Source organism: Diachasma alloeum, unplaced genomic scaffold (assembly GCF_001412515.2).
Source record: "Diachasma alloeum isolate Michigan unplaced genomic scaffold, Dall2.0 Dall_scaffold_01062, whole genome shotgun sequence".
Classification (NCBI taxonomy): Eukaryota; Metazoa; Arthropoda; class Insecta; order Hymenoptera; family Braconidae; genus Diachasma; species Diachasma alloeum.
Genome location: NW_021681173.1, coordinates 58,975 through 71,190, shown reverse-complemented (window position 1 = coordinate 71,190; position 12,216 = coordinate 58,975). Strand labels below are relative to the sequence as shown.

The 12,216-nt window shown below is 37.1% G+C and overlaps 1 protein-coding gene across 2 annotated transcripts; it reads left to right on the top strand.

The window, feature by feature from the left end:
* Positions 1-486: 486 nt before the first annotated feature.
* Positions 487-6,063, top strand: LOC107045732 (facilitated trehalose transporter Tret1). 2 transcript variants are annotated; one of them, XM_015268075.1, is made up of 3 exons: positions 487-871; positions 4,145-4,241; positions 4,325-6,063. In XM_015268075.1, the coding sequence occupies exons 1-3, from the start codon at positions 866-868 to the stop codon at positions 5,734-5,736; spliced, it is 1,515 nt and encodes a 504-aa protein (XP_015123561.1). In that variant the 5' UTR covers positions 487-865; the 3' UTR covers positions 5,737-6,063. The 2 variants fall into 2 exon arrangements, with proteins under 2 accessions (XP_015123561.1, XP_015123560.1); XM_015268074.1 differs by lacking the exon at positions 487-871 and adding an exon at positions 3,438-3,645.
* Positions 6,064-12,216: the final 6,153 nt, after the last annotated feature.

Sequence of the window (12,216 nt, the reverse complement as noted above, 5' to 3'; positions counted from 1 at the left end):
TTTCAAGAAATTTTTAAGTGCCAGGTATAAATTTCAAATCAATGTTGGCATTTGGGAAGAGGACTTTGAAGTATTTTTGTATTTTTCTGTGGAATTCTTATAAATTTAGGAAGGTTAACGTCGAAACTTCCATAGCTGACTCTAGATTCCCTGAGATTTTGCAATATCTTTATTATTTTTTATTCCATATTTTGAAATCAGGAGGAATAACGCAATAGACTTTTTGAATAGATTCATAAAATTTCAATTTTTGGAGATTATTAGGGATTTATTTATGACTGATTGATGAACAATCAAATTTCAGAATTTTTCCAGAAAATGAATTCATAAAAAAAATACGTTTTTGGAATTTTACAAAATTTTTATTATTTATTTAAGAGCAGGAAATGATGAAAGATAGTTTTTTGTGCAATGTGATTCTCATGACACGGATTATCCATGAATTTTTGAAATTACTCCACTCAAAAATATTAATCAACAATCGATTTCACCAAAACAATTCAATACCCGTGTGGCATTGTCGAGTGAGAAAATATTTCTTCAGTTGATTGGAGTTGGAACCGAGTGGGTTTCGCTCCAATTTCAGTTTTCTTCATAAAAAAATTGTGCCATCCGTTCACCGTTGATTGTCGGTACGTGCCGCGAGTGTGTTATTATAATCAAACGACAAGATTGAGGGCAGTTCCACGCGAAAGTGTTTAACGCGGTTTACTAATCGAGAGACTACAGTCAAGTCGATTAACGATAATTCGAGTGATGAGTGAAATGTGAGGGTAATTTGGTATCTTCGGGGGATTGTCATCTTCAGTAGGCAGTTGAGCTCGACGCGAGGTCAGCGGCGAACGCGTTTCCCCGGATCTACAGCATGGAGGTGAGTACATTGATTATTTATTGAATGATCGATTGCAGCGCTAACTTTTAAGTGAACAAACTCAGGTGACTCAACGTTTATGGCATCTTATCACGAGCTTTCATTTTTTTCTGTTTCAATGTCACCATTGCTATCATATTGTGGGCATTTCTGGACGTTTAATCAAGGAGAATGGTAGATGCATTATTATATCACCGGAATTTTCAGGGTAAATGAAAATTTGGGGTAATGAATGTAAATGAAAGTGCAAAATATTCTTCATTTGTAAATGAAAAACGCGTTCGTAAATTATTCCGCAATAAGTTTAGACGGAAGATGCTCGGAGACATTTAGAGAAGAAAGTTTTCGTTACAAAAGAAAAGATATATTTTTTTTTAAACTAGAAGTTTTTACTGTAGAGTCAACAAATTCACGCGAATGAAAGTTTATGTTTTAATATTATTCTTCATTTCCGTGTTTCATATCGCAGGTATTCTTTGACGTGTAATCACGGAGAATACTAGATACATTATTATATCACCGGAATTTTCAGGAAAAATGAAGATTTGGGGTAATGAATGTAAATGAAAGTGCAAAATATTCTTCATTTATAAACGAAAAACGCGTTCGTAAATTATTCCGCAATACGTTCAGACGGAAGATGCTCGGAGACATTTAGAGAAGAAAGTTTTCGTTACAAAAGAAAAGATATATTTTTTTTTTAAACTAGAAGTTTTTACTGTAGAGTCAACAAATTCACGCGAATGAAAGTTTATGTTTTAATATTATTCTCCATTTTCGTGTTTTAATGTCGTCATTGTTATCATATCGCCGGCATTCTCCGGCGTGTAATTAAGGAGAATAGTAGATACATTATTATATCACCGGAATTTTTAGGAAAAGTGAAGATTCGCGGTAATGAATGTAAATGAAAGTACAAAATATTCTTGATTTGTCAATGAAAAACGCGTTCGTAAATTACCCAGTAATAAGTTTAGAAGGAAGTTTCTTTATGAAAAGAAAGATATATATTTTTTAAACCAGAAGTTTTTATTGTAGAGTCAACAAATTCACGCGAGTGAAAGTTGATGTTTTAATGTCATGAGTCTTTATTTTCGTGTTTCAATGCCACCAATGTTATCATATCGCAGGTATTATTCGACGTATAATTAGGTAGTAGATACATTACTAGATCAGCGGAATTTGAAGGTCTGTGGTAATGACTGTAAATGAATGCCCAAAATATTTTTCTTCACTCATAAATGAAAATAGCGTTCGTAAATTATTCCGTAAATATCTTCGAAAGGGAGGGTTCCGCGATATTAATCAAACGCATTCACAAAGAATTTGATGGGTTACCAAAAATATTTTTGATATCTTTTTCGAAACTAAAATCGTTAACTTTTGGGGAGACGAACTTGGATGACTCGGAGCTTATATTCAGCTGTCATGACATCTCATTTTCTTTCGACGCATCATTGTAATCATTTTCGTCACGCCATGGGCATTCTTCGAGGTGTAGTCAAGGCCGATGTAATAAATTACCGGAAAGTCTAAGATGAAATATTCATCAGCATTCATGAATCCAAAAAAAAGAATTGAATTCATGATGAAACTCATCTCTAATAAATTCAAATGAACTCACGACGGGAGCCATAAGTTCCCGGATAAGATCTTCAATTAAAGCGACCAAAAATTCATGTTTTGGTGGTTCTATATTAAGACACACCTTCATCACCATAAATATGATAATGAACAATGATAATGTACTATCCTGTCACCCTCGACTTTGCTCAAACATTGCTTTTAACGCCCAAGATACCGCGAGTTCGGCATTAGCCCGACTACACTACGGAGATAAGGGGAGTCGTTGCCATTACATCGTCATTTCCCTCCCGCGATATCTAACACTGTGAAAAATCTCAAATCTCTATTAACAATACTCATGTGTAAACTTTGTTATCTGCTCGTATCATAAGTGCTCATTCGCCTATTCATTGACGGAGATAATTGCATAAATCAACTCAATTACTCGAATTGAGGCGATTCGACGCGCCTTTGTTACGCGGAAACCCAAGCATGTTTTTCAATTGCATCATCGAGTGACAGTAATTAGATCTGGAATTGCATAATACGGTTTCATTGATTCTTTTTTGTCAAATGACTTGTCAAGGGCAAGCATTCATTATTTTTAGTCGAACGGATCTCAACATTTTCTTCATAATATACAAAAATATTATGAAGAAACTGGGAAAGAGGAGAATTTACTGTTGAAATGAAGATTACGGAAGTATTAATTATTTTATATTTATCGTATAATCTAATCAATACATCAATGATCAACTACATTAATTCAGCAAAAAAAAATGTTGCTGTCAAGTATGAAGAAGCCTTTAATTTCATCTTTCCCTCATTTTTAAAAATCGTTATCATTGTCACCAATGGCATGGTTCTTCCAACATTGACCGTGAAAGTAGATCCGCAACTCACCAAAAGGAAAGGTTATAAATACAAATGCAACTGTTCAATGGTCTCCACCATATTGATGCGCTTGCGCGACGTCTTTAACGCGTTTCTATATCCCAGAAGTGCTAGAAAAAGGAAATAAAGAAGAGACAACTGTCGCTGATTACTCTAGGCACATTGTGCCATTTCTGTTCTATCGATCGCGTGGTCATACGTTCTCCTAGAGTTGTGTTTTTTTTTGTCGGTTGTCGGTGGGAGGGAAAGCGCGCGCTTCTCTCGATCACGATCGATTCTCGGTGGACATCATGACGGAGACGTTGGACAATTTGGTGAGAGCAATGTAAACAAATTTATCCCTTTCCTCGTGGTTTCACTGGCTTGTCCGTCCTGCACATTCATGGGTTCCAAGTATTCTGGTGTCATTCTAATCGTTATTTTTAGGTTAGGTAACCGCGTGGCTTTTACAGTTTTGCGCATGCGCAGTGCTTATACTCCTCCGCACCTTCAAGTTCTCGCTCCCTTTTTGGTGTTTACGAAAATAGGGTGTAGTAATTTGAACTGATGGGACGCCAGAGCTTTTTTTGCTTTCAAATTTATACTCTATAAACTACGAGATCATTCGCAAATCGCAAAAGTGACATTTGGGTTTTAACGAATGCTATTTTTTTCGGAACTGAGTTCTACTTCAAGTATTCAAAGATCAGAAGAGAGAGAGAGACCGATAACTTGACGCAGTTAAGAATGACCCCTTCATACTCATTAATTATTTCATAATCATCGTAACGTAAAGCAAGAACCTTGTCCCAATTTTCGTCTCTTCTGTTGAAGATCGATAAACCCGAGGAAATACCAAAGGTCCACACCCACACGAGGGTCACGAGACAAGGTCGCACTCAATGGAGACAATGGCTGGCGTCAATCTCCGGTTGGTTATAAATCTCAAGTAACAAAGCAGTGGTTTTCGGCGAATAAATCTACAAAATATGAAAATCCTTTTCCGACTTTCAGCGACATTATCGATGGTAGCGGTTGGTACAGTCTACGGTTGGACGACGACGATGCTGACGCGCCTTGAGAAGAACAAAGACGTACCATTACAGATAACCAGCGATGAGGGTTCATGGATAGTATCAATAGCTGTGATAACGTCCATGGCAGGTTCCTTCTTGGGGGCTTGTCTGGCTGACTTGTTTGGGCGTAAGAAGTGTCTGCTGAGTTCAAGCGTCTTCTTCATCAGTGGCTGGCTAATCGTCATCTTTGCTGACAATGTCGTTTGGCTCTATGTCTCCCGAGTGGTATTAGGAATTGGAGTTGGAATGTCCTATACGACTAATCCCATGTACGTGTCTGAAGTTGCGGACACCAACATACGTGGGGCATTAGGCACACTAATTGCCGTCAACGTCTTCACAGGTTCACTAATCACCTGCAGTGTGGGGCCATTTGTGTCGTATAACACGCTTGGCATTGTTCTCTTATCTATCGCCATAATCTTTGTTGCCTCTTTCATCTTCTTCCCGGAGAGCCCTTACTACCTTGCCATGAAGGATCGAGAGGGGGAGGCTATTCAAGCGATCATGTACTTCAAAGGATGCAGCAGTGGTGAAGCTAGACAGGAGTTGGATGTAATTGTGGAGAACATCAATGAGAATCGAGTCAACACGGAGGGCTGGAGGAAGAAGGTCAACAGATTGTTGTCTTACAACAATAGAAAGGCATTTACCATGGTTCTGGGACTGATTGTCACGCAACAGCTGAGTGGTAACTTCACCACAATGCAGTACTTATCGAAGTTTTTCGACGCTGCCAATATTGGAATTCATTCGGATTATGCTACTATCATTGTCTTTGCTGTTGGACTTGTCTCTGGGACAGTTTCTACTATGACTGTTGAGAAGGCTGGGAGGAGACCTCTTCTCATTTTGTCTGCGTTATTCTGCTCGGTTACTTTGGGCATTCTGGCTGTTTATCTTCTACTTAATTCAAAGAAAATCGACTTGACTGCTGTTAATCTATTACCTGTTATCCTTGTGATACTGTTCGTTGTCGCTTATCAGGTTGGAATTGGGACACTGCCCAATGCCCTTATCGGTGAATTATTCCCAACGTCGGCCAAGAGCGTTGCCGGCGCTGCCATTACGATTTCAGATGGAGTTCTGGGATTTGTTGTCTCCAAGCTGTATCAGATTGTTGGTGATGCTTTTGGAGAGCATTATGTTTATTTCTTTTTCGGGGGATTTTGCTTTGTCGCATTTGTCTTCATTCTGTATTATATACCGGAAACGAAGAATAAGAGCTTCGGGGAGATTCAGGAGGAGCTAGCCAGCACTTGTGTTAAATTTTCGGTGAACAAATGTTTGCGGTCTTGGGAGAAAGACCGCCGGACTCGGGGGGGACAGAGTGACGATCGCATTGTGTGACGTTGGGGTTCTAAGATACTTAATTGGGGATGCCTGACTTCAAAGTGTTTTGATATTTCACAGAAATCGAAGAAGAAGTTTCAGTGAAGCCTTGAGATTAAGCCTTCTAGAGGAGATCTTTTAGTCACTTCGTCTTCCTGCGGTGTGATTAGGGGGTTTTTTCTACCGAGTGGTGAGAACAGATAAGTTTAAAGCTTTTATAAGCCTCGGGAACTATTGGAGATGTTCTGAGGCGCAAGAACTTTTGGAGATAGCGAGTGTTGTTGTGTTGAAAATCGCATTTTTTGTTTGTTGTTTAATGGAAAAGTAAAAATGACTTGGCTGCTATCACCACTATTTTCTGAATATGGATAGGTGTCCCTTGACAATGGGAATAGACAATATTCCAACTGTTTTTTGTAAATAAAACTGACAATTTTTGTAAAGTAAAGAACCTAGAGCTCAAGGAAAAGTTGTATTCAATTTCAAACCTTTTTCTCTCGTCAATTAATTGGAAATGTTCGATAGAACTGTGGAAAGGGCCGGGGTTGGACCCAGTGAGCCATAAAACGAGTAAAAGAGATGTTTCCAAAAAGAGTATTAAAAATAAATAACGAGGGGAAAGGGTTTTCTGGAAAAAACATAAACATGGAACATTTCCGGGGTGAGGCTGGGAGTTGAGAGTAGATACAGAATAGCATGGGTTTTGCTCGTTTCTGGGATTAAAAAGTTTTAGGGGTGACAGTGTGCGGAGGGGAGGGGCGTCGAAACGGTACGATCGACGAATCTAATGGACGAGAAAGTTTGAAAAACAGGGGAAAAATACCGCGGAAGAGTGGAAGGAAGAGAAAATAAAAATGAGAGGAGTCGAGGTAAAAACAATGGGTGCTGGATATAGTCAGTTCCATAATTCGATTCGATCGTCCGGATGAATTAATGGAATTTCAGGGGAAATTCAACAGTTTTCTACCACCGATTTTTATGAAAATGTATTGACCTCAACTCCTCTGATTTTGACATGTTAATCCTGAAGTTTCAGATTTCCATTGATTTTCATGGAATAATTGAACTGAATAAATATCTCGGAATGACTTTTCCACAAAATTTTAAATTTTAAAAACAAAATTGCTTAAAATTCCGGCGAAAGTTGTTTTGGGGAGTTTTTCCACTTTGTTTATTGCTCTCAGATTTCCCTCAATCTCGTATTTTTCAACTTACTCTTAAAAAAAAGAACAAATGTAAACAAAAGTCTTGCTGACGGTAGAATGAACAATTCAGTTCAGTTTGAACGTAAAAAAGAACTGAAAAATAAAGATAAAAAAGAGAGCTGTTATAGCGGACGAGAGCGCCATCGGTTTCACTACACAGCGATATCGGCTTTTGATTGTCGAAAGGGACAAAAGTTGTAGGAGTGGATGCTGTCGGAGGCACCAAACAGTCCCCAGGTCGATGGGGCTAAGCGAATCAGAGGCAAAACAGGTGAAAAAAATCTCACGTGCAGGACAACGTGTGGGGAGGACGAGAGAGAGAAAAAAACCAAAAAATCTATTAATCGCGGAGCAGAATAAAGACATCGGGGGGAGGAGGAAGAGGAGGATGAATGAGTGAATGGTGGAGTTGAGGATGGAAAAACTGTTCGTTCGTTAACAGAATGAAGGGAAAAAAAATAGAATGAAAAAAGGAAGATGGAATACTCGAGGAAAATCAGCCTCGTTCGTTACGGGAGGGAAGAGGTGTACGTGGGATAGAGGGTAGGGGGTTAGATTGGAGTTTTCATCTATAGCAGTGGAACGGGGGTTGTATAGACTGTGAAGTCCGCACAATCGAGAACAAAAGCCTTCAGGGGTTACGTCGCTTGGCTGTCGACGTTCAACGGAGCACCGGAAGGAAAAGCGAATCGAAAAAGAGAGGATTGAAGAAGGGGAGGGAAAACAAGGGTGTTTCCAATAAACAAAAGCACTCTCGGTTTCAAGGGCTCTCGGTGACGTGGAGGGAAGTAGGCGCGAGGGGTTACGCAGTTGTTTCCGGTGGGAACGGATTAATAGTGTACAATGTAACTCTCATTGGGTTTTTTTATTTTGTTGAAAAATTTATTTTTCAATTATTAAGGTGATTATTCATTTTTAGAGGAAATTTCGGAGAATTTTTTTGGGAGAGCTTTTGGGGATGAATGGAGGTCTTATGGAGTTTTTTTCTACAAGACACTTTCTCCTTTTCATTTATTTTTAATACTCGTTTTTTTTTTCAATTTTATTGATTCTAAAATTATTGTGGTAATTATTTATTTTTAGAGAAAATTTTGAAAACGTATTTTTTGGGAGACATTTTGGGGATGAGGTGAGGTGTTATGGAGTTTTTTCTAGAAAACACTTTCTCCTTTTCATTTATTTTTAATACTCGTTTTTTTTTCAATTTTATGGATTTTAAAATTATCGTGGTAATTATTTATTTTTAGAGAAAATTTTGAAGACGTATTTTTTGGGAGAAATTTTGGGGATGAGTGGAGGTCTTGTAAAGTTCATGTAGGGTCAGGTGCTTCAAGCATTTTTCTTGTGAATCGATCATTCAAAAAATCAATTTCACGTAAAAATTATTTAAACGGATGACGAAGTGGTTTCAATGATGAATTTCCCTTCGATAAATCCCTCATAATTTATCCAACGAATAAATCACTATTTGTGTGCGACTTCACAGTCACTTGAGGCAAGAATGAAGTGAGACGTATCGTTGGCTGACGCGTCTTAAATTGAGACATCACACCCACACTACTGACAGTGGCTCGTGGAGATACCCAGAAGGATTGAGAATGTCGGTTGCCTCAGTGCCTGTGCAATTCGTGTCAGTAGGATCCTAGAGGGGGCTGAGAAATTTTGAGATGCCTGGACTGTTGTATACAACGGTGTGCTGTGCATATGGCTGGTTAAACCGTACCTCCGAATATCTCCAGGGTTGCTTTGTACAGGGTCGAGGAATTACACATTGTTCACAATGCACGGTGCATTCCAATCATTGTTGGCTATGCTACTGTCGTCAAATATTCAAGAAGATGGATATTTGAGAGAAAAGTTTCAGAAAATTGTGAACTATTACTATTGACGAATTAATGCATCTTAATTTTTTTTATTATAGAAAAACTTTTTTGCAGAGATGCAATGGGAGAATTTTTTTTAATTTAAGGGGTAATTGCATTAGAATTTTAAATGTTGTGAATTTGAACTCAATTTCAATTCAACAAAATTAATTTTTTTTTATGGGATAATTAACATACAAATGACTCATTTTTAAAATTGAACTTGATAATTTATTGTTTTTTTAATACGTTAAAAAATACATCAGCTGATCTTTCTCAATAAATGAAATAATATAAAGCTTTAATAATATTGAAGCTTCAAAAGTTCCCTGAATTTTCACAATTTTCAATAATTTTTGTTGTCGTATGGATCAACTGGAATTGCATTTTTTATTGAATTTCATGTAAATTCGTCGTTTTTAAAAATTTCCTAATTTTTTTACTTGGAATTTCAGTAGTATTTTCTAGCAGTGTGAAAGAGTAAAACAAAAGTCAATAAATTATCCGTAAATAAATTAAAGTTTACGTGCCAGCAAAATTATTCGCAGTAATTAAAAAACAGTTAGTGACTGATCAGCTTAGTTCGGTTGTTCGAATAGAATTTTAATGGTATTTCAGTGAAATCGATCAGTTCTCTGTCAAAGGACATGTCCCGTGGTGGGTCCTCGTTATTGAGACGATGAATAATGCAAGTTGTGCGGTGAGATCTCTGTAGCAGGGGCTTACGTCAACGTCGTAATTTAGCTTGCTGAAACGCGTCTGATTATTGACTACCCAATAATGCAAATTCTCGATTTTCTATCAACAATGCACTCAAGGGTATTCGTAAATTCGAATTGGAATGGAGACTCATTAGGATATTTCAATGGTTTACATCTGCGGGAGAGTGGAGAAATAAAATTTTCACGCTTTTCTTTCATGTTTCGAGGGCGCGCAGTGTACCTGCTCTAGTGAATCTCGTTATAACTATCGTTTCTTTCAAAATCTCCTCAGGGCATTTTTCGCATTATACCGTTTCATACATCTATTTATTATGTGGAACGTGTGAGGTGCAACGAGGCCATGAAAAATAAAAAAACACACCCTGGGGAGTGAGCATCTAAACTAGGGGAAGTGGAGTGGAACGGTAAAGCACTGGTGAAATTATGTAGAACAGCGCAGGCATTTTTTTTACGTGAAAAAATGGAAAATAATTTTTCAGTTTTTTTTCAGGATTTGAATTCAGTCGTGGAGTTATTATTATGTTGCTAATGTCTTTGAGACTAGTGGGTTTGGCGTAAAATGTATCAAAATATTCTAATATTTTTAATGATTTTTATTTTAATGATATATTTTAATAATGCAATATGCAATATATTTTGCAATAATGCAAAATATGTAAAGCACTTTTACATATTTTGATATTGACAAAATTATTTATCTGAAATTCCACTTCTATTTCCCCGCAAAACTGAATAATTTCCTCTCCATCTGATTAATTCCGTTTCAACTCATCTCGTTCTCCGAATATAATTAATAGTAATAGTACCTGCGTTTGACGACAGCCGCGAAACGTAACACAGAGAACAGGTAGTCTAGGCGTAACGTATTGTATCCACATAAACTAGGGGAAGTGGAATGGAACGGTAAAGCACTGCTGTAATTATATGTGCACAGGCATTTTTTTACGTGAAAAAATTAAAACTAATTTTGCATTTTTTAAAAAATTTTCATTCATTCCCGAAGTTATTATTATGTCGCTGTTAAACCAGTGGGTTTAGCGTAAAATATGTGAAAACATTTTTTGAAGCTCGTGAAAGTCTGCATAAAGACGGTCTTATAGCATTTTTATCTACACTCAATACTTTTTAAGATATTAACAAAATTCTTTATCTGCACTGATAGAAAAGATTAGTTATTGTTAAGGAATGGATTTGGTTTGAAGCTAGGGTCTACTTCGTCTCACCACATGTTCATTCGTTAACTATTAACGAATATTTATTTGGTCATATTAACTCTGTTAATAGTTAACGAATCTCGTTTGGAATAAATTAATCATTCTATCAGTGTGAAAGTGCACTTCTACGTCGCCTCAAAACTGAATAATTTCCTCTCCATCTGATCAATTCAGTTTCAACTCATCTCGTTCTCCGAATATAATTAATAGTAATAGTATCTGCGTTTGACGACAGCCGCGCATTCTGAACGCATTTGAAGTGGAATACAGAGTGAAACATAACACAGTGAACGGGTAACGTCTAGGCGTAACGTATTGTATCTACACAGTTTGTGTATTTGCTTGGTCTGTGATGCGGTTTAGGTTTGGCCATTCAACTCACCCATAGCCTATAGATGTAGAGGGGAAAAGCAAATATTATTACGCAAACTGTAACGCATAAACGATTCAACGGGTGTAAATGCACAGTTGTATGTCAATTCTTGGAAGATGCAGACTCGGTTTACCTTCATTAATTAAGGATGCGTTGTATCCTCACGCATCACCCAAGCGAGCTGGTGCCGTTGACATTGACTTCCTCATGCAAATCCTCCGAGAAATTGCAGTTCAACGAATCATGCTCTCCAGAAATTGTTACATAATTCAGTTTCAAGACTGGAGAGGGAACTTATTTTTCATGGAATATTATTTTCGATTAATCAAAAAATGTATTGTAGCCTTTTGCAATGAAAATTGCATGAGCCATCCGGTCTTTTCACCGCAATTCCCTTGGAGCTTCTATTGTAAAATTTAAACCAATATTTTCCTCGTTTTTATTCATTCGATATTTCTTTTTGCTACTTTTTTTTCTGGTGAATGCATCGGTGATGTGGTTAATTCGGTGCAGCGGTTTTTTATCCACTATTCATTGGATTTGTGGAGTATTCTGTGAATTTTGTGGGAACAGAATAGTGGTCAGGGAAATTCTGTTTTGAATATGTGATTTTTCGTTTATGGAATTATTTAAACAACGAGTGATTCTGGGAGAACACGTCAAAAAACATTTTTGTTGCTGTGGACATCTTGCTCTGCGGGAAATTGATTTCTGGTAGAGTTCAGGGAAATCTATTGTTTATAAATAATTTATGAAAAATGTTGCAATCTTAGAAAATCGCTATTCTGGAATTATTTCACATTTTTACAAATCTGAAAAAATCTGATGCTTAATTCAGTAGCGAAGTGGTAAAGCGGTTTAAGTCGACTTATCTCCCAGTTGAGTTTTTGAAGAATATTTCCGAATCTAAGAGGGATAGCGAAATTTTCGCAATTACATTTGTTGTAGCAATCAATCGGCTCTACAAAAAAGGTTGTAACAAAAATTTTACTATCTTCCTTAGATTTCGAGATATTTATCGAAAACTGGCCAATAGTCAAAATTGACTTGTACCGTTTTACCACTTCGCTACTGAATTATATATTCACGTAAACTTCATCGGATTTTAAATTTTCTATCCCT